Source organism: Pinus tabuliformis, chromosome 7 (assembly GCF_031772625.1).
Source record: "Pinus tabuliformis cultivar Carrire ecotype Pingquan chromosome 7, CPIR1, whole genome shotgun sequence".
Lineage (NCBI taxonomy): Eukaryota > Viridiplantae > Streptophyta > Pinopsida > Pinales > Pinaceae > Pinus > Pinus tabuliformis.
Window position 1 is genome coordinate 805,375,874 of NC_142293.1, and position 22,951 is coordinate 805,398,824.

Consider the following 22,951-nt stretch of genomic DNA (forward strand, 5'->3'; position numbering starts at 1 on the left):
AGGAAGGCTAGAGCTTCAAGATCGACTGTACAAATGAGCTATAGGGGTGTCTATTAAATAGATCTAGGCGAGTTAGGGTTTGTGACGCACATTCCTAAAACCAAGGAAAAAGTACCACTTGTTTGAAAGTCATAATTAGAAACTTAGTGGACTTGACCAGACATTAATTGGAAACTCCTATTTTTAGGGATGCCAACTCTGTTTTTTTGGGAAATTGCCCGTTCACACTGGCAGATGGGATTGCACAATTCCCAAGCTCAAGGGCTTGTGCAATACCTTGCCTCAGTGAATTGCGTAGTTTCTAAGGGGAAGAGAATCTTTTGTGTAGTTTCTGAGCTGAATATTGGCTTGCTTTCCATGATTGCGCATTTTAGATCCTCAAGGCTGGTCTGCCTTCCATGATTGCGCAGTTCAAATCCTCAAGGCTCAACGCAATTTCTAGAGACAGTGGATTGCACAGTTCCAAGAGGGAAGGCCGACAATATTGCAAGCTCAAGGCAAGAGGTGACTTGTGTTGGAAAAGTTTCAGATCAAGGTCAAAACAAAACACCACAAGCACTACATGGAAGGATAAGTCTTCAACATTGGCATGAATACTTGACGACAATGAATGATAAGCTCCTTGTAGACAGAAGGGAGGCTCCAAAATCAAAGCATAGGAAAAATTATTTTGGAGGGGGGTTGTAGCAGCTATAACATGTAATTTTCCTAAGTTAACCTTACGAAAGAAATCATAAAATCATTTACTCCACCAAGCAAGCACCTAAAGAGGCAATCAAATATCTTCTACATGCTAAGACACAGCCAATGTAGAAGGTCTTCCAAGGCTACAAAATCAACAATTAATGCTACCCTATGAAGAGGGCATTCTTTGATATCCATTTCTATGCTTTTCTAACTTGGATAACGTCTTAAGGCAATGAGTGTTGGCATGCATTTTCTCTTGGATTTAGATGCAACAATGGTACAACCATAGTCCTGAAGAGGATAGAAACATATGTTATAAATCATAGAAAAATATCAACATAAAACTATGAAATAAATATCTCATTCTTTCATTAAACTTTGTTCCAACATGGTTAGACTCCACAAATAAACATTAGAAATTAGAAAATGAAAAACATAGTAAGAGTGCCATCAAAATTAGTTCAACAATTGCCATATAGTCTTATCTTAGCCAGAATCCCATGTGTAACTTCTTCAAAACTAAGCGCACACACAACAAAGATGTCTATTGATTGGTAGTGCGAATGCTTAAGTAAGCATATGAGTCCATCATTAACACTTTTAAGCCAACCACTTGTTATGTTATATGTAAAACAAAGTTATAAACCCTAGCATAAACTAATACTTAGGGTGTTATCATCACTTACAAATATTTAATTAGTTAATAATTAGAAAGGAGGGACTAGTGTTTCATTTACCATTTTATCTATTTCTCATAAGGGTGCCATGTCATGATTAATCCTAGTAGCCTACCATGGTCTTGTGCCTTATACACCATCTATGCAATATCAATGAATCTTTCTTTCAGCTTGTGAGGCTTTCTCTTGTACACCAGTAATGCACCATCAAGAAGGCAATCTAAACCTCTTGAAATTATAAAGTAGAATAAACAAGAAATGGCTTTGCTCCTCGTTTTCTCACTCTTGGATAATGGAAGCTTTGTTAAATAGAGGGGATGTGATGGGTTTTAAGAGTGGATGTTTCAACTTTATTTTGATTTCTGTATACACAAGAAGGATTTTTTTGTGTTTGGCTTTGTTCTCTCTCTTTTAATTTTTTCTCTATGGTTTGTATTGTTCAACTTTGAGAGTATGACAAACCATATTGAAAACATTGGTTTTGAAAAATAAATGACTTTGCAACCAAACATATTCTCTACTTCTTGTTATGTGATTTAATGTAAGACACAATGTAGGTATTTAAAGAACTTTATTGCCTTACATTTTTGTTTTTTTTTGAAAGGACAATTGGCCAACTTCATTGAAGGAATTTCTTCATTCTGCGCAATCACTCACTCTTCCTCGAGATGCAAGGACAAGTTTGGCAGTGGTGAATATACTTTTTGATTGAATGCTCAGTACTTGATTAGAAGGTTATTAGTTGCTTGCAAAATTTTGTACAACTCCATGCATTGGATGTTTGATAATCAGTGGTGAAACTGTATAAAGTTCCAAAAAGTGATTTCCATTTTTTATAAGCAAAAAGATGGAGTTGTTCACGGATTGTGGTTCTCTTTATGTTAGAGAAGTCAAAGTGTGAATTCATAAGAGAGCATACAATGGAAATTGACAATTAGGGAAAACTACAATGTTTAGACTTAATATGGGATTTTAAAGTATTCCTTATATAAGAAAGATGAGAAACTAATTTAAGATTATGGTTGAATGCACAATATTATGCTTTTTCCTTCTATAGTACACATCATCAAAACCTTCTTTTCAGAACGACAGTCAGGTTCTTCATCAAGAGTAGTAGCTTAGCTTAGGCTTGAATCTTTCTAGAGTTAACTTCTTTCCTTCGAAAAGGTAAACAAAAGTGTATTGGTTTTATGTTAGTGGTATCACATTCTGTGTTGAATGTTTAACATGATTTCTTGTTACAGAGAAGAATGAATCATATAAAGTTATATTTGTAAAGAACATTTGTTTTTGGGTAACACAAACACTTTTTGGATTTGTTGGGAGTTATGAACCCCAATACCTCATTATCATGGCCCTACTTCAATGTGGGGAGGTGTCAAATTGATCTAGTGTACATTGTTCTAGAGGGCTCTATGCATGTCGGAGTTTGAGACTGGGTCATTAGCGATGATGATGTTTATCATCTCTGAAGACCAATATGGTCTAACTAACAAATAAAGGGAAACATAGTAAATATTCTTGAGAATGTCATTTCTTTATTTGAACATGGTGGAAATGCAAGTACCAAGATCATTAGGGTTTTCACAAGCGAGGAGGCCCTGAAATGTAATTAAGTTATGAAACCAGGTAAAGTTATGTCTTATAGTATCAAGGGTAGGGCAAGTTAAAAGGAAATGGTGTTCATTCTAAACTTCCTTCGTATCTTCGGTTGGTCCAACAACCAGTTTCACTATGGAGTTCATTAGAAGTGGTCTTGATTTTTCCAACATTCATTTTCTTCCTTAAGCTCATATTGTTGGAAAAATAGTTTTGGTCAACCAAAGTAGGATTTATAAACTGTTTGTAGTATTTTAACTCTTATTAATGATCTCATTGCCATTTCATGTTTTATCTTTAAAGTGCATAAGGATGTAAGATTTAATATTGTAGAGCTGATAAATTTCATTATGTTCTTTTATGTTTCAATAGTTCAGCCAAGTTTCAAAATCTCTAGCTCAAACTTTCTTAAGCCTGTGGTGGCTATAGCTCATAATAGAAATAAAGGCAGGGACCCTAGCTTCCCTTAACCTGAGAAATTTGTGTTTATAATTTAAATGTCTAATCATGGCTTTAGACTCCACAGAAGTACATCCAAGTTTATTCAACAGAACGGGTTAAGGCATGTTACCTTTTTTTTTAAACTGTAGGTTATAAAGCATTTTTGGATTTGCTCAATTTTATTCCATTTCCAAGCCTCATGAGTGGTACTGTAGGGCCAAACTTCAGAGTCGTAATGGATAATTGGGATAACTGAAGTGTTGAATTAGTACTCTGTAATGTATCGTGCAGAAAAGTGTTTTCCTTATGATGCTTGGCATTAGTATTCTACAATGAATCAATCTTCTTCTCATGATGTCTTCAGAGCATGTCTTTTCCTTGATCATGGTGTTTCCAGGGCAATTATTCTTCTTCACTATGTTCCTAGAGGAGCAGTTCAATGCGACCCTCAATAGGTTGTAGAATGCTTGAGCTGGGCACATATAATGAGAGGGCCCTCACAAGAATGCAAAAAGAAAAATGTATTTGTTTCCTTTTTGCAAAAAATGAACTTGGGAAAATGAATTCTCCCCACAAACAAAAAATAAAATTTCATAATGTAGAAAAAAATCTTTTCATTTTCATTTTTGTTTTAATGTGTAGGCACTCTTTTCACTTTTACTCCTTTTAAATAAGGGTCACCTTTGTAAAGCATGCTTCCTTTCCTTTGAACAAAAGCTAAGCTACATGAATCAGATTTGGGTCTTCCCCTTGCCACCAAAAAGTCTTTGCCAACTCTCCATTCGAGATCTGATCTTAATTCCTAGTAATTTTTATAACCCAGAAAATATTTCTGCAATTGTTGAATATAAAATATACTAGAATTTTTAACTCAGAAAATTTAGACAGCAAATGCAAAATATAGGAAATCGATCACACAGAAAATTCTCCTGCAACTGATCTTCATTTTTATTTATTATAACATTGAAGGTTCCTTAACCAGGAAAATGGCCCACTAAGAAAATTATAAGCTACAGTAAGTTTTTTGAAATAAACTAGGCACCCATATGGCCTATATGGCCCTAAGAAAATCCCTGGATCAATCCTCCAACCAGCAACCCTGCTCCACGAAACTATACAGCTCCTTGTGCGCACTGAAGCTCAACTCATGCACACAGTATGGCTGGATCTGTGGCACGTGTGAGGCTGCTTCTTGACCTCCTTCCACGAGTGACATGGCCCTGCAAAATCAGTTGTATGACCTGTGTTGGGGTGATTTCCTTGCTGCAGAAATATCTCTTGTCAGCTTTCCTCTCTTGGTTTTAAGTATCACATTCACTGGAAAAACCACTTTCTCAAATTGTGTCTTTCTCATCTCCTTAGGCCTGCTTTTATAATTTCTCTTTGAGCTAAATCCCTAACCCTAATCTCCAATGTGATGAATTGCTAAGATTAAATCCTAATCCACTTGAGATCAACGTTTGAAAGTAAAACAAATTCACTAATATAATTAAAATTACATTTCCTTAGTTTTCCTAGCTCAATAACCGACATTAATTAACTAACTTAATTAATGTGCTTTTCCTAAGCTAGAATTAGGCTAAATTGTAGAAAAACCTTAATAAATTGAGCAAGTTTCCTAAGCAGGCTTTGGACAATTCCTGCATGCTTGACACACAACCAATGCAGAAATACATGTTCACTGCTACAAACATCAACAATGCCTCTTAGCAAAGGAAGGTATGTTCACTGCTACAAACATCAACAATGCCTCTTAGCAAAGGAAGGTATGTTACACCACTCCTAGCTTATCTCTGTAGAAGACAAACTTCCCCTTCAACAAGGGCTTGGTCAAAATATCTACAACCTGCTCATCTGTGGAGCTTTCCTGAAACTTGATTGCTCCTATCTGGTCCCTGTCTCTGATGAAGTGGTATATGATCTCAATATGCTTCGACCCGTCATGGAACACTAGATTCTTTGAGATTTTTATGCAACATTGATTATACAGTCTATCACAGTGGTCTCCAACTCCTAATCAAATGAACTTGTCAGCAACTTGTGAAGTTAAATAGCCTCACAACTCGCCAAACTTGCTGCCATACACTGTGCCTCTGCCGAATGAACTGCCACAGAAGCCTGCTTCTTGCTGAACGATGAAATCGTAATTAATCCAAGCTGAAGCAACACCCTGAGTGCTTTTCCTATGCACTGCCCTGCCCAATTTGAGTTTGTATACCCTTGCAATGTTACTCTATCACTCTTGACATATCTCAGCCCATACTCCACTGTACCACACAAGTACCTGAGCACATGCTTCATTGCAATCCAATGCACCTGCCTTGGTTGCAGAATGAACTGACTTAGGGTGTTTACAACAAAGCAAATATTCAGCTTAGTGTTTACCAGATACATCAAGGAACCTAAGTCACTTGACACAGTGACATGGACACACAGGACACGAAGATTCGAGTGTCCGACACGGGCACGTTGACCCCTTGGAACAGGACACATTATATCATTATATATATATATATATATATATATATATATATATATATATTAAATATTAGATATTTCTTACACAAATTCTCATTCATGATACAAATTCAGACAGATCTAGATTCTACATTGTAAATTTTAAATTTGTAAGTTTTACAAAGTAACATTATGCATACAAATACAATTGTAAGTGTGACAAATTCATCAATGACCCAATAGGAGGAAAACTAGAAACTGTAGTTTTCTCATTAAGTCATCAAAATCAAAATGTGTTACATAGGTAGTAGCAATGCCAATGGAAAATACAAAACAACTACAAGTACAAGGCAGTAGGTAGCTCATGAGTCATCAATCATCATCATCATCAAAATCAACATCACTGTCATGGTCACCACTGCTCTCCTCTGTTGCATCCTCCTCCTCTGTATCCAATGTCATCTCTGCATCTGCTGGTGTGGAGGATGACCCCTCAACAATATCACCATCATCAAAAGTGACAGGCTCTAGCACTGGCTCATTAAGATCCAAGTTGGCCAATGCCAACTCAACACTGCTGTCCAAACCCATATCATCAGGAAAGACATCCCACATCTTTGTCTTTCCCTTCAAACACTCATCCCTCTACCTATAAATAAGACGAAGGTTGGTGTGGACATACACCATTGTCTTTGCCCTGGACTGCTCAAGCCTCCTCTTCTTGACACTATACACCTTCCTATATGTGCTCCAATTCCTCTTGCAACAAGAGGATGAAGTCACCTGAGAGATAAGCCTCATGGCTAATTGTTGTAGAGGAGGGCTTGTTGCTCGATGAGTTGCCCAACAAGAATAGGGCTTCTTAGCCCCCCTGTCTCTAATAACATCATATCCTGCAAATCGATCAGTGCCAATGGAAAACTCTACAAAGGTATTCTCCACCTCATCAAGGGATGCCCTATCCTGAAAAATCCTCCTCAATTCATCCTTCCTCCCCTATGAAATTTCACCATCCATATGAGGAGGGAATTTGCGGGAAGGTCCACCATTCAACCACTCATGGCTGTAGTATTTTGGGTTCAATGAGTGAGCCAAACAATGCAAGGTGTGCAATTCTTGTCCCATTTGCTGACAAGAATATCTTGTATGGTGGTGAAGAAGGCCTTTGATGACGTCTCATACTCGGGGCACTCACTCTGTAAAATAATACTCCTTACAGACTCAATCATGGAATCCATTTCTCATAAACATCTCCTAGGATGGGTTGTTTTGTGTCTGCAAATCGTAGCAAAGAAATGATAGGGTCCATGATTTTAATAAGTAGATCTACCCTCTCCCACCAAGCATCATCTAACACTATGTCCTTCACTCTTTTTGAGGCTGCTTGATCTGTCTTCCTCCAAAAAGACCGAAACTCTGAAATAACCATGCCCCAAGAGCGGTCTTGACCTCCCTCAACCTCTTCAACATGATGAATGACGAGGCAAATTGTGTATCTACAATCTTCAACAACAACAGATTGGTATACTCCTTGTAGATTGTGAGGGCATTTGTATGATTTTATACAAAGTTGCGGATATGCCGTGCATCCTCAATAATACTTCCAATCCAAAGCACATCAGAAGAAATATATTTAAGTGCTAAATTCAAGGAATGGACAATGCAAGGTGTCCAAAATACTTGTGGATATTTAGCTTCCACAATCATGCCAACAACCTTGCAAATAGGTGCATTATCTGTAATGATTTGCACACAAGAATCAACACCTACATCTTCAATAACTTTAATGAACAAATCACCCATATATTGTGCACCCTTGTATTGTCCAAGTGCATCCACTGATTTAAAGAAAAATGGACCATTCAAGGAAGACACCATAATGTTGATGAGTGGGTGGCATGCTGGATTTGTCCATCCATCAGAAACAATACTAACCCCAAATGTTGGCCATGTTGATTTAATAGGCTCAAGCATTTTGTCCACCTCTTTCTTTGCCTTAGTCAACAATGTGGTTCTAAGCTTCTCTGACCCAGGAGGCACATACCTTGATGGAGCCCCTTGAGTTAGAGCTTGACACATCTCAATAAATAAAGGTGAACGTGCAACATTAAAGGATATGAAGTTCTGATAGAAAAATAATGCAATGGTGAGATCAAGCTCTTCCCGTTTCTCTTTCTGAAAAATCTTGCCCATTGGACCAAGTGCCACTGCCTTTCTTTTTGCTACTTGTCCCCCACCAAAACTGTCAAATGGAAATTTGTTGCTGCTTTTCCTCAAGAATGGAAGGGGATCATCATTCTTGTTTTTTTAGATGATGCAACCGCCTTTGCCACACGAGCATTGGCCTCTTTTTCCATTTCTTTCTTCTTAGCTAAAGACACCTGTGTACATGCTCTAACTCCACAACCTAGTAAAGCCAACAAATGAACTTTCACATGGTAATAAGTGCTCATGAAATGATTGTTGCAATAGTTGCATTTCCAAGCAACATTGCCTCCTCCCTTCAACTTGTTGCCTGGCCCTTGCTCTCTTGTGACATACTTCCACAAGGGATATTTGTTTTCTTGAGCTTGTTGTCTTTCTAAATTAATTCTTCCCTCAACATTTGAAGCTGCTTTTGCAACCCCACTTCCAATAGAGGGAACACTTATAGACCCTGATGAAATTGGAACAGGAAGGGCATCTCCAATGGGGACATTCTTACCCTTCCTTTGCCCCTTCCCTGCTACCCTTGATTGAGCCATGAATGCAGTAAAAAAATAAAGAAAAAATGCACATGCAAACTATTGTAATAATAATGCAAAAAAAATAGAAGCTAAATGCACTTACCTGTTGCTTGAATCGCCTTCAAAATGCTCCCAAACCCTTTGCTAGTCACTCCCACACACCCACAACAAGAGAGACAGAAAATAATGAAGGAGAAATGAGCAAAAACCAGGCTTTATGGGCCGCGCGACATGCATTTCCAGGGGACACGTGTCCCGAAATTGGGACACGCTGGGCACGCTCCTCAGACACACTCGGACACGCGTGGGACAAGCTTGGACACGTTTCGAGGACACGTATCCTAGCGAATCGTGTTTGATTCGTCAGATTTAGGATACGACAGGGGTTTTCAACAAAGCCGGTTTCATAGCAAGGAACTAATCAATTGCCTGTACAATGTGTGATCCACCTATTATGAATCTGAAGCACTCAACTTCTTTAGATTGGTGATCGTAGGTGTATTCATAGACATGTTACACACTACTTGTGGGTAGTATCCATAGGAGAAAATTTTTCTCCTAGATGGTCCTTGTTGACCACTACTGGTCAACTGCCCATAGCAGTACACCCCCTTTTCTTTGCAAAAAGGGTAGCGCTTGATCGACATGTCCGTGCCATTCTGCAGTCATCGACAGCTTGATCAATCTATGTTGTAAACCCAGTCTGCATGTATAAATTGTAAATAATCTTAGCAGATATGAGTCATGTATGTAAATTGCCTAGGTGGACCTAATTTTCTAAGTGATAATCTACGTTCCGGAAGGTTTTTCGTCTCACCGATCCATGATCGGCAGAGTTTTCCTTCAGCCTAACCCCAAAGCCGGGATGGATTTTGTCATTAGAATCTTAGGAGAATCCTAGTGTGTTAATCTGCTAGATTATAGTTGTGTCGCAGAACTGGGTGGTTTATGAGGGTCTATGTCAAATGGGTTTTTCCCCTTAAGATGTAAAATTGTAAAAGTCATGATGTAAAGTGTCTTGAGGGTTGGAAAATGTTTTAAATCCCCTCATGAATCCTAAGTCCTAGGTCCTAGGTGATTTTTCCAAAGGCTAAGTTCGAGGATCCATTTAAAAATGAATTAAAAATTAAAAAATTAAAAATAAATAAATAAATAACTGAAAAATAAAATAAAAAAATAAAAAAATAAAAGTAATAATAATAAATAATAAATAATAAAAAATTATAAAATAAAGCAAAAACCCTAAAAAATAATAAAATAATAATATTTTGAGTAAATACATGCAAAATTTCATTTTTTAATGAATTAACAAATTCGACGGATGAGATTAAGAGATGTCTTGATCCTCATCGACGGTCGAGATCATTTCGACATGGATCAATCGAACTAGCCGTTGGGATCATTTCCTTTAAATAGGGTGCTAGGGGTCATTTGAGATCAGAAGATCTGGGAGTCTTGTGCTGAAGAAGCTCTCTTGTAGTTCATTTTTTTGGTGCAATAAAGAAGACTTTGGGGTTAAAAATCTTGCTGGTGTTACTCTTCTGAAAATGCTGTAAGATTGTTCTATTTGTTCTGCATGATTTTATTTTCAGCCATTAATGATAGATTAATGAAGATTGATCTAGGCACAGGTATCTTGTCTGATCTTTGAGGTTTTTGAATGCTAGTTTAGATTCTGAAATATATTGGCAGGTATCTCCATTTGATCGGGGTTTCACTATTGTTTTCTCTTTCTATGTTGATGGTTGAATTTAAGCTGTGCAGGAAATCCTTTTTTCAGATTACCGGGCGTTAGGGGAAGTTCTCGGCTGAACCAGCCAACTCCCAGGTTGTGTTTTCTGAAAGAGCCCAGCTAGTTCTTGATCCCGGGCTTATCATTCGAAATATTTTTTATGAATGCATGCAGGGTTTTCTGAAGCGTTTTACATTTAAATTAAATTCTGATAATATTACTGTGATTATTGATAAATCTGGCTACTAAAGAGCCTTAGATCTGTAAATACTGTAATTATTTAGTTGGCTTTAGGGTTTTGTCTCTAGCATATTTTATTTCTGGGTTTTCTGTTATTGTAGGTTGCAGGTACAAGTTTTGAAAGTTTTGCAGGGTCACTGTTTCGCTGTCCAGGGGTTTTTCAGATCTGGAAAAATTTTCACATCAGTTTCATTTGATAATCAGCTCCTGAGTTCTCACTGTCAGATCATCATTCAGCAAACTCAAACCAGCGCAGCTGAGCCTCTCTACCAGGCTGCCAACTGCCTCACGTCTATCCCATTTGCTGCGAAATCTGCCATTCAAACCCTCTTCCTCTCCAGCTCAGCCATCCATAAACGATTCTATTGATCCCCTCTGCCTACCATCACGTCCTTCAATTTCCAAGCTCTTTGCAAAAGATCGTGCCTTTTCCCGCCTGCAAATTTCCTTCTGTCTGCCGCCACGAAGAAGCACGTTCTTCTTGTTGGCATTATGAGACAAGTGTTGTCCTTGATGGCAAAATGACAGATTATAGTGCAGCAGGTCAGTAGCAAAGAATTGATGATCAGACTACAAAGAATGAAGAAAGAAGAGTATATACGCAGGTTCACTATATACCAAGTAGGGTATACACACAGGTTCTCTATATACCAAGTCGCGTATACGCAGGTTCGCTATATACCAAGTAGGGTATACACGCAGTTTTATGCACGGAAAAGCGCGTACATGTCGGAAAGCTTACTTTTGGTCCGTGGTAGTTAGTCCTCGGTATTTGAACCTATGGTTTTGGACCATGGTATCTCGACAAGTGTGTTGATCCCAAGTATTGGGCTCTTGGTATTGATTTATTATGGTTTTGGACCGTGGTATTGAGCAAGGCCTAAGACTATAAAAGGAGAAGAAGATCATTAGGCAAGGGTATCCGAAAAGTCTTGAATATCTGAGGAAGTATGAGATCCAGTATGCAGGTTATGGGTTGATGATGCATTGCTTGATCTGAGCTAAGGAGGGATCTCACCGGTGGATGGAGAACAAGATCTAAGGATAGATCGGGATCAAATGGTTTGAAATGAACTATTTCTTTATGATTGATTATGTTTATTCTAGATCTGAATACTGATGCATGCAATGATCTGAACTAGGTATAACTTAAGTTTGTAATCGCTGCAAGTCATGATTGAATATTTATAGATCTGTACGCGGGTTGGATTTGGTGTAAGCGCGTATGTACGCAGGTTGAGTTCATTGTAGTAGCGTATACCTTTTGAGCTATGATATTTGAAGTTACAGGTGGTTCTCATTGTTGAAGGGTTCTGATGACAGTTTAAAGGTGTCAGTATTCTGTATATATTGTTTGGGTGATTGTGATGGATGAGAACTAATATTGGATCAGGATCATAATGACTCATATTTATGAGATCTGATGGACTAGATCTGGGTGCTAACGCATATATTATCCTTGTATATGTCATAATCTAGTTATGTCTGAAGTCAGGAAGTGCAGCAAAGTTATGAATAAGTGATTAATGACATATACGCTGGTTCATCTTGATGAAGTTGCGTATACACGCAGGTTCGGCACTTCCAAGTAGCGTATGCACTCTGATGCATAATTTAGATGGTACAGTTGGATCTGATTGTTATCGCAGAGTTCTACTCTGTGTTCTGGTGACTATGTTGTTGACAGGGTTTCAGTGATTCAGAGATTGATGATGCTAGTATTGATTGTTTTGTGCTTCAATGATATTTATGGGCCCAGTATGAAAATTTGATGAAACGTGGCCTTCAGATTGTAGTGTTGTGCTTCAGGAGTATCCAATCTGAAAATTTATGAAATGTGGTACCTGGAGGAGAGAAGATTGTAGGTCGGAGCCTACGTACTAGTATCTTAGCTAGTACAAGAGCAAAAGGGGGTTGTAGCTCCCTTCCAGGAGAGTTTGGAGAACGAGAGAAGGTTGTAGCCTTCTGCAGGTTGTAGCCTGCGTGCTGGTAAAGAACTGCACCAGTACATTGTAAAAGAAGTTTCTTAATAAAGGAAGATAGAAACGAATTGCAGCAGGTGGTTTTCACCCACATTGGGTTTCCACCTTATATCATGGTGTTCATGTGTGTTGCTTATGTGTGTTGATCTATCTGTTTTACTGCTACTGTTGACTGTTAATATGGCTAATAATGTTCTGATGCATCCATTGAAGATCACATAACTGAATCATGAGTTTAATGGTTATACGCTAGTTGCAATAGACACAGTAGCGTATATACGCGGGTATACTTAACTGAAGTAGCGTATATGATTCTGAAGTATGAAAATGAAAAAGTTTTATTGATCTGATAATACTGATTCACCCCCCCCCCTCAGTATTATTTCCAACAATTGGTATCAGAGCAGGTCCTTTGGTAGAAGCTTGATCGCTTGAAGGAGATCCGTGGAGCTATGGGAAAGAAGCTTAAGAAGAAAGCACCTAAGAAGAAGAAGGCATCTCAGAAGAACTATGACAGTGGGTGTATTGATTGGGGATTATGCAGAAGCACTTCAGATTCAGAATCAGACTCAGAATCATTTCAAAATGAAGATGAACTATCAGGTACGACTTTGCTATCCTTTGATGTTCCAGCTATCTATCCATTTGGAAAAGATGGAAGTGATAACAAAACAACTGAATGTGCTCTTATGGGTGAGGAAGAAGGATATCAAATAGAGGCAGAATTTAACAGGCTGACAAACAAAATTAGTGAACAAGAAAGACTTCTGAACGTAAAGAGTGGTGCCCTCAAAGAAGCTGTTACTAGACTAAAGGCTCAACGAGAGTTATTCAAGGACAAATATCAAAAGTTGCAGAATGAAGTAACATCTCTAAGAGATGAAGTCAATGAAAGGAGCACAACCATCAAGAAACTCAGAGATAGATCAAGTTACTATGAAAGTCTTGAAGCCACGATCCGCTCGCTAAAGGAAGATCTTGAAGAATCAAAGAAGCAGAATAAGGATTTACTCCAAGCTAATGAAAAACAGGTAAACGAAGTTGTCAGCTTAAAATCTCAGCTAGAATGTGCCTTCAGAATTCGTCAAATGCAGCAGGATCTGAATGAAGAACAAGAAAAGGAGATTCTCAAACTAAGGCATCAGTTGGAAGAAGGAAGGAAAGCTGAAGAAGACATGAAGAAGCAATATCTTGAAAAGGAAGAACAACTTCAAGTTGAGGTAAATATCTTGAAAAGGAAGAACAACTTCAAGTTGAGGTAAATATCTTGAAAAGTAAATTAGAAGAAAAGGATAAACTGTTGCGATTTCAAGATAGTACTAAAGCCTCGGATGATATTCTTAATAGTAAAAGGTCTCCTGCTATCAAGACTGGTCTTGGTTTTCATGAATCTGTTGAAGGTGAATCTAGTTCACAAGGTGAGGCAAGGAACTATAAAGAGAAATCCAAAATGATCAACAAGGAGATGAAAGGTCAATCTCATCATCAACCAAGGAAAGAAATTCTTCAAAGAAAATCTTTTACTTCTATGAATAATGTTGAATGTTATGTATGTCATAATCTTGGACATGTTTCAGCCAGATGTAGAAGAAGAAGAGTTCAAGACCATTATGTAGAAAGATCATCACATTCAAGGTACTTCAATGGATATTGCTTTTCTTGCAATATGTTTGGTCACAAAGCTGCTGATTGCTACAGGAGGAATATGAAACATGTAAGATGTTATGCATGTAACAAGCTTGGACATATAGCAAAGGAATGCAGGAACAAAGGACGAACATCACACCAAAAGGAGAAAACATCATCACACTTGAAGATATGGAAGAAGAAGGAAGTACAGTCAGAAAGATGTGGCACAGCACAATGTACTCAGATACAACACAGCACAGACATAACAGACTCAGAGGGAGCTGAAAGTGTAAAACTTCAGTATCCTGAATCTCATACGCAAGTTCCATAAAGGGAAGTCTCGTATATACGTGAGTTAGACACTGCAAAGTCACGTATATGTCAGTCTGAGGAAAAGCAGTGGAGACTGGCTCAGAAAAAGGACCTGATATGATTCAGTCTATTATCTGCTCTATTGGTTAACAGTTACAGTCTGCTGAGGATGTGTGGAAATGTTTTGATACTTGTAAGATGTCTAGAAGTGTTTTGATCCTAACTTGATGATGCTGATGTCTTGATGCTTATTGCTGATATATGCATGATCAGATCTAACAGATGGCACAGGTTGAGGGGGAGCATATGCCTTTAATAATTCATTGTTGGCATTATGGTTAATAGTCCTTGGTGATGATGCTTATATGGCTAAATGATATATCTTGCTATGATGTGGTTGTGAGTTGTCTATGATAAAATCTCATATGATGCTTGGGGTTACATAGTAGATATTCAGATCAGATTTATGGTTGATTCTTTGATGATGCATATATGGTGTTTACATGGTGATCTTCATAAGGATAAGGAAAAGTACAAAGCTTGAATACACATCTTCCTCACTTGATGATGAGTCACTCATATACTGCTGTTGTCATATGCATAAAGATCATACAGTTATGATGTAGGCACTCATGTGGATAAGGATTGTTGCTGTTGATGATATCAAGAAGTTTTGTCAAAAGAGCTTGAGCTCAAGATACATAGTGCTGAAACATGGATGACTACTCAAAGTTGCCTTGTTGGAGACATGATGATGAGTTCTTATGATGATAGGTTGCCGATCTGGAATTGGTTGTACGCGAGTTTCACAAGGAGTATCCGCGTATATACGCTAGTTTATCTGGATACAGTCGCGTATATGCTGATTTGAATAAAATCAGTGGGCCAGACTCTGGGTGAGAAGAGTCTGATATGGGTCTGACAGAGACCATCTGGCACAGGTTCAGGGGAAGCAGATTAACTTCTAATAATGCATTGTTGGCATTACCTTAGAAGCGTTTGGTTCTAGTTCACAGCTGTTGTTGGTTTCAGGTGGAACAGAGGCAGATGGAGAACAGAAGGAGATCATGGTTGCTGATCTGAAAAGTGTTTGACAGATGCTGCTGCTATCAGTTATTGGTGACTTTCATAAGTCTTGCTCTAGATATTTCGTCTCTATGTCATGTATCTCTTTTATGGTGTCAAGGTCATGTAACGGCCTATATTGGTTTCCCCACTATGCTTGGGATGAAGATGTAATGTTCTTGTTTTATCATGTGTAAACTTTTGATGTATCCCCACTTGGTTGGGTGGATGAGTCAATTTTTTTGTATATCCTCACTTGGTTGAGAGATGGATGTATGTATGAGTCTTTGGTGATAGGAAGGTCATTTATGATAGAGTCATGTTCTTCTTGTAGAACATATTTTTGCAGATCTTGCCTACAGTCAGTGGGAGCATGAATAGCACACTTCAGCAGTGCAGAGACTCAGCATGTACTCAGGGGGAGCATGGACAGATTGGTACACCTTGGCATATACAAAGGGGGAGCTCATTCAGAAATTTCAGCAGGTACTCAGGGGGAGTATGGACAACAGAATGTTTATCAAGGAAAGAGAATATCTTGGTCCACCCTTTGCCCTTGATGTCAAAGGGGGAGAGTGATTTGGTGTTGTTGCCATCAAGTCCAAAGGGGGAGATTGTTGGCATTATGAGACAAGTGTTGTCCTTGATGGCAAAATGACAGATTATAGTGCAGCAGGTCAGTAGCAAAGAATTGATGATCAGACTACAAAGAATGAAGAAAGAAGAGTATATACGCAGGTTCACTATATACCAAGTAGGGTATACACGCAGGTTCACTATATACCAAGTCGCGTATACGCAGGTTCGCTATATACCAAGTAGGGTATACACGCAGTTTTATGCACGGAAAAGCGCGTACATGTCAGAAAGCTTACTTTTGGTCCGTGGTAGTTAGTCCTCGGTATTTGAACCTATGGTTTTGGACCATGGTATCTCGACAAGTGTGTTGATCCCAAGTATTGGGCTCTTGGTATTGATTTATTATGGTTTTGGACTGTGGTATTGAGCAAGGGCTAAGACTATAAAAGGAGAAGAAGATCATTAGGCAAGGGTATCCGAAAAGTCTTGAATATCTGAGGAAGTATGAGATCCAGTATGCAGGTTATGGGTTGATGATGTATTGCTTGATCTGAGCTAAGGAGGGATCTCACCGGTGGATGGAGAACAAGATCTAAGGATACATCGGGATCAAATGGTTTGAAATGAACTATTTCTTTATGATTGATTATGTTTATTCTAGATCTGAATACTGATGCATGCAATGATCTGAACTGGGTATAACTTAAGTTTGTAATAGCTGCAAGTCATGATTGAATATTTATAGATCTGTACGCGGGTTGGATTTGGTGTAAGCGCGTATGTACGCAGGTTGAGTTCATTGTAGTAGCGTATACCTTTTGAGCTATGATATTTGAAGTTACAGGTGGTTCTCGTTGTTAAAGGGTTCTGATGACAGTTTAAAGGTGTCAGTATTCTGTATATATTGTTTGGGTGATTGTGATGGATGAGAACTAATATTGGATCAGGATCATAATGACTCATATTTATGAGATCTGATGGACTAGATCTGGGTGCTAACGCATATATTATCCTTGTATATGTCATAATCTAGTTATGTCTGAAGTCAGGAAGTGCAACAAAGTTATGAATAAGTGATTAATGACATATACGCAGGTTCATCTTGATGAAGTTGCGTATACACGCAGGTTCGGCACTTCCAAGTAGCGTATGCACTCTGATGCATAATTTAGATGGTACAGTTGGATCTGATTGTTATTGCAGAGTTCTGCTCTGTGTTCTGGTGACTGTGTTGTTGACAGGGTTTCAGTGTTTCAGTGATTCAGAGATTGATGATGCTAGTATTGATTGTTTTGTGCTTCAATGATATTTATGGGTCCAGTATGAAAATTTGATGAAACGTGGCCTTCAGATTGTAGTGTTGTGCTTCAGGAGTATCTAGTCTGAAAATTTATGAAATGTGGTACCTGGAGGAGAGAAGATTGTAGGTCAGAGCCTACGTACTAGTATCTTAGCTAGTACTAGAGCAAAAGGGGGTTGTAGCTCCCTTCCAGGAGAGTCTGGAGAACGAGAGAAGGTTGTAGCCTTCTGCAGGTTGTAGCCTGCGTGCTGGTAAAGGACTGCACCAGTACATTGTAAAAGAAGTTTCTTAATAAAGGAAGATAGAAACGAATTGCAGCAGGTGGTTTTCACCCACATTGGGTTTCCACCTTATATCATGGTGTTCATGTGTGTTGCTTATGTGTGTTGATCTATCTGTTTTACTGTTACTGTTGACTGTTAATATGGCTAATAATGTTCTGATGCATCCATTGAAGATCACATTACTGAATCATGAGTTTAATGGTTATATGCTAGTTGCAATAGACACAGTAGCGTATATACGCGGGTATATTAACTGAAGTAGCATATATGATTCTGAAGTATGAAAATGAAAAAGTTTTATTGATCTGATAATACTGATTCACCCCCTCCTCTCAGTATTATTTCCAACACTTCTGGGGTATATACTGGTCATCGCATTGCAAATACAATATTCCGCCTGCACAAAACAGCGAGGACGCAGAGCCGAATTTCATGTGCACACATTGGTTGATATACTCTCAGAGCGTTGTCGTTGATTAGGTGTTTAACGTGAGGCAACCGCAGTATTTCGCAGGGGGAATCGGGATCAGCCCGCAGGCCTGTCGTGCGTTCCACCATCACCTGAGCATATCATAAGCTTCAGAGGCATTACGATTTGGTCAGCCCGTCGGACGTCAAACTTGAAAAAATACCCACGCGTTTTTCTCACCGCCGCCTGGTTGCTGGAGGTTGCACGCTTCAGGTCTACGCAAAAACCAGTTGACGTGAGGCATCGATTTTCATTTTTCTATGCGTGGGCATGACTGCGTGTGATGCCAGGTTGCTTGAAAGCTTTCCGGCGTGAACCATTTCGCTCCAGGTAAGAAATCCGGTTTCAATCGAATCGTTCCAGCCAGCAACCCTCCGGTAATCTCAACTGTGGTCCCGTTTTCCTCAGGTTTTTATCGTAGATCTGTTTTCGATATCTCGTAGCCGCCTGAGCAAGAGCGATATTTGCAGTGTCATTTGCATTAGTTTCTTTATTTTTGGCTTACGGTTGTATGCGTTGGTCTATTTTAGATCTAGGTTTTTTTGTATATTTTCATTTCGTTGTAAGCATTAGACTTTAGATTTTTTTATTTTTAGATTTTATTAAAAAAAAAAAAAGAAGAGTTTCTTTTCTTGTGGTTTAGATTTAATTAAAGTTTCCCTTAGTCTTTAATTTTTTAAAAAATAAATTTTGCATTTTCAGTCTTGGCTCGGGAATTTTTAGGTTTCATCTTTTATGCTAAGGCTAAAATTTTGACGTGGGAATTAATGTTTATCGTGCTTAAATGTTCATTTGAAGATTAACTGCATAAATATGATCTCTGGTGGTTGTTTAAAGCATTTACCTTTTAAAATTTTTAATTGCTAAGCTATTGAAGCCTTTATTGATTATCTTGTATCTGGCAAAAGTTAAGCTTTTCATGATAAATGATTGCTCTTCATGGTTTATATTGCTGCAGTGTCTGATAATTAATCGATTAAACATTTACTCCACAAGGCACTGGTCCATTAACTTCTAGATCAATTAAGTGCTGGTTTCCTTTCATGTCTCCCAACCCAACTGGTTGACAGTTGGTCTTCATCATCTCATAGGGTCTACCCCCCTTAGCCGCGGGAGACAGGCTTAAACGGAGAGATCGGGGATCAGAGTGACGGCCCCCGGTCTGAGCGTTGTCGTGTCAATCTATGCAACAATAGTCCTCAATTGACAACCAACAACCCCTTGCAGCCACCAGATAGCTCGATGTGCCATTATCTCCGCCAACTGAGCCAACCATATGCTCTCTCGCCCATCTATCATGATCGTATGTTTGAAGGTGGGCCTTTCGACCCCGAAGGTATGGCTTTTCATTGTGTAGTTGGGTATTTTGTTTACTTATCATGGACACTTTTGCGCATGATTTAGTGGGGGGATTCAGCAGAAAGAGTTGGCTTGGTTTGTACTCTTGTCTCCTTTGTCCAATTTGATGGTTAACCTTGTATCCTAGTCCCGTGGCATCTCCTATATTGGCTACTAGCTTTAGGGGTGGCACTGCATGGGAAACCTTGCTTTTGGTTGCGTGGTCCTGCTTCCTGACACCATATACATCACTCCCCTCTGCTCATTATAACCCCATTCACCATATTTCCCATCTGGGTACACATTTGTCCAGTTGGGTCCACAAGGAGATAGCCTCCCCTTCCCCTTGTCCACACTTTGGGTCATGCCTGAAACAATGCCACAGAGGTTGATGCAGCTAAAAAGAAAAGAAAAAGCATAATTTGGCCACTCTTAATAGGAAATGTATCATAAAATGTAAAAGATGGCTGAGACATACAAATTTAGCATGTGGGAAAAAGCCAAACATGAGCTCTACTCCTATCATCATGGCCATCACTCTGGTTCCTAGGGCTCCTCATATTGGCCCTTTACATCATTAAGGAACCCATGATTGTCCCAACCCTTCGTGGGCGATGAACTGCCCCACCTCAAGGGGGTATTCACTTTTATATCTTACACATCATGCTCTCATCCCCTAGAGCTTCGAGCAGTTTCAAAGGAAAAATCAATAAAAGACAAAAAGCGTATGAAGAAGGGAGGAAAAACAATGGTTGGGGTAACTCATGTACCATGATTGCTCCCTCCTACATTCATATACCTAAGTGTGGGCTTCCCTTATTTTAGCTATCCTTGTACTGTGGCATGTGCCATGGAGCCTTCCCTTGATGCCCCACTCCATTCAATTATTATGTCATGCGCCACCTGCCATTTGATGGATGTACCGGGAATAGCTGGAACTGTCGGGAAAGCTGACGCAGAGGGCAGAAGAGGCTGACGCAGTCCCTAGAGGCTGACGCTGGAGTTTTTCGTGGGGCAGATTGGAGCTGAGGAGTTGCCAGAGTGTTTATCCAGCCAGAGCATCTGTCTCTGAAGGAGAGGTACTACTGCTGAGATTTTTCTCTGTTGGGTGAGCCGGATTTGGCACCCAGATTGTTTTTTGAAACTATTTAATAAATCAAACCCTCAGATAGCTACATCGGTTTTCCCGCATTAGGTTTTGCCGGGGGACATTAGTCCAAAAATAACGGTGTCATTTGTGTGCTTGTTTCTGTTTCCTTCAGTTGATGACCTGTAATGTGTTGAGCATGTACTTGTGTTTATTTTCAGTATTTACATGGTAATTAACTTGTTAATTAATCAGAACAAGTAGGAAGGAATAAATCAGAAAGTACATGGAGGGTTTCTAATTGTTAGACTTAGAAACTTCAACATGGTATCAGAGCGTGGTTGCAGATCACAAGAGAACTGAGGACATCAGCCGAGCAGAGCAGCAACAGCAAAAAACAGCTATCCTGAGTGACAAAAGCTGTTCCTAGCAGCAAAACAATAAGGAAGGGGTGACACAGTGCCTGCGTCATCAAGTTCAGGCCAAGAAGAGGCTGCGCAGAGGCTGAGGGAGGCAAAGACAGGCTCACGTAGAGCCTAGGAGGGCTGACGCAGTTGGCTTAGGGAGCTAGTTTGCCGGTGCTGGGACTGCGTAGAGCCTAGGAGCTCTCACCTTCAGGTTGCTAGGGTTTAGGAGGCTGTGGATAAGTTGTAGAGTGGAGCTGGTGGGGTACTATTGTCAGAACAATACCTAACATCGCAAGGCCAAGGAGGAGGGAGTTGCTACCGAGGGTTTCTAGCCGAGAAATCTGGATCAGTGGTGCGGTTGCACAAACGATTAGAGTAGGGGGCATCTCGACATCAGCAGAAGGATTTCCAAGAGGGAAATCGAGGTTCAGAGGGAGTCACATCGAGAACTTACAGGAGGGAAGTAGAAGAGTAGCGGAATGGCACTACATGGAGTAAGAGACCAGGATAGACTGGACGGAGCCTCAAAATTCGTAGTCTGGAAGGCCAGAATATTATCTGTACTTGATAGAAATCGTGTCAAGCACTTCGCCATGAAGATGATAGCGGTCCCAGTTGACCCAGCTGACAATGACAGGTATGAGGAAGCAATGGTGAAGGCCAAGAGTATCATTCTTGATGGGGTCAAGGATCATATAGTACCACATATTGCCAAGAAGAATACGACACGAGATATGTGGGAGGCCCTGACCAAGTTATATCAGCATACTTCCGTGCAGAGGAAGATGCTCCTAGAAAATCAACTGTGGTCATACCAGATGCAGAAGGGAGAACAGATCAACACCTTCCTCGGTCGATTGAAGGAGATCTGAGATCAACTGACTTCCATAGGGGCCACACCAGATCCAGAGTTGATGGTGAGAACAACCCTGAATGCAGTCTCAGAAGACTGGGAGGTGTTTGTCCAGAGCATACTGGGCAGGGCGACCCTTCCAGATTGGGAGGAAATGTGGGCGGCTCTTCGCCAAGAAGAGATTAGGAGGGTGACCAAGACGGGAAGCAGCAGCAAGGGGATCAGAATCAAGAAGGAGGAGGAGGTGGATGTTTCCCTAGCATTTGAGGGTAAGCAAGAAAAGCAGAAGAAGGACCTCTCCAAGGTCAAATGCTTCCACTGTGGGGAGCTGGGTCATTATGCGACCCAGTGTTCAAGGAAGAAGAGCAAGGGAGAGGCTTTCGAGACCAAGGCAATGCCAGCAAGGGCAGAGAAGGAAGTGGAGACAGACGATGACTGTGCCATGAGTGCACACACACCACTTGAGCGAAAGTGGGGAGACATCGAGCTGTAGTCAAGAGGACTACAAAAGATGAGGGGTAGGATCCTCGAGGTACCCAACCTCTTGGATTATACCTGGCTACGGGAGCCCCGAAGAGGAGTAGCAGGACTGGCGGATGTCGGTAGAGACGGATGAGGATGGAGCAGTAGAGAGAGCTACAGTGCAAGATTCCCAGGACAACGCGAGGCTAGCAGGCTGCAACAGTGCGAGAGGCACGAGAGTGTTGCACTAGTGCAGGATGGCACAGAGAGGTGTGCAATGGTGCGAGATGCAGGGAGTTGTTGCAGCAGCGCAGAGGTTAGAGAGGGAGCACTTGTCAGCGACAGAGGGAGCTTCAGCATCGGGAGTGTCTCTAGCTTGACAGAGATGTTAGAGTTGGGAGATCAGTTACTTACTTCTCAGTAACTGAGTTGCAGTGCAGCAGTTAGCAGTGGCGGTGCTATGGGAAGCACGATGTAGCATGATGAGAGGGGATGCAGTGCAGACGCAACAGTGGCAGTCGCAGGGCCAGGGGTAGCAACACAGATGCAAAGGGAGCTGTCGTACAGAATCAGTAGTGGCAGTGGCAAAGCCATGGGTGGCAGTACGGGATGCAGCAGTACAGAT

At 40.1% G+C, this 22,951-nt stretch overlaps 1 protein-coding gene across 3 annotated transcripts in view; it reads left to right on the forward strand.

Moving 5' to 3' along the window:
- The window catches only part of LOC149250011 (S-adenosyl-L-methionine-dependent methyltransferases superfamily protein), a 325,303-nt gene that overhangs the window by 104,467 nt on the left and 197,885 nt on the right, over nucleotides 1-22,951 (forward strand). For all 3 annotated transcript variants that reach the window (XM_089458885.1, XM_089458884.1, XM_089458883.1), the window contains exon 4: nucleotides 1,969-2,055. In XM_089458885.1, coding sequence (XP_089315011.1) covers nucleotides 1,969-2,055 — 87 coding nt within the window. The remainder of the gene's footprint in view (nucleotides 1-1,968; nucleotides 2,056-22,951) is intronic.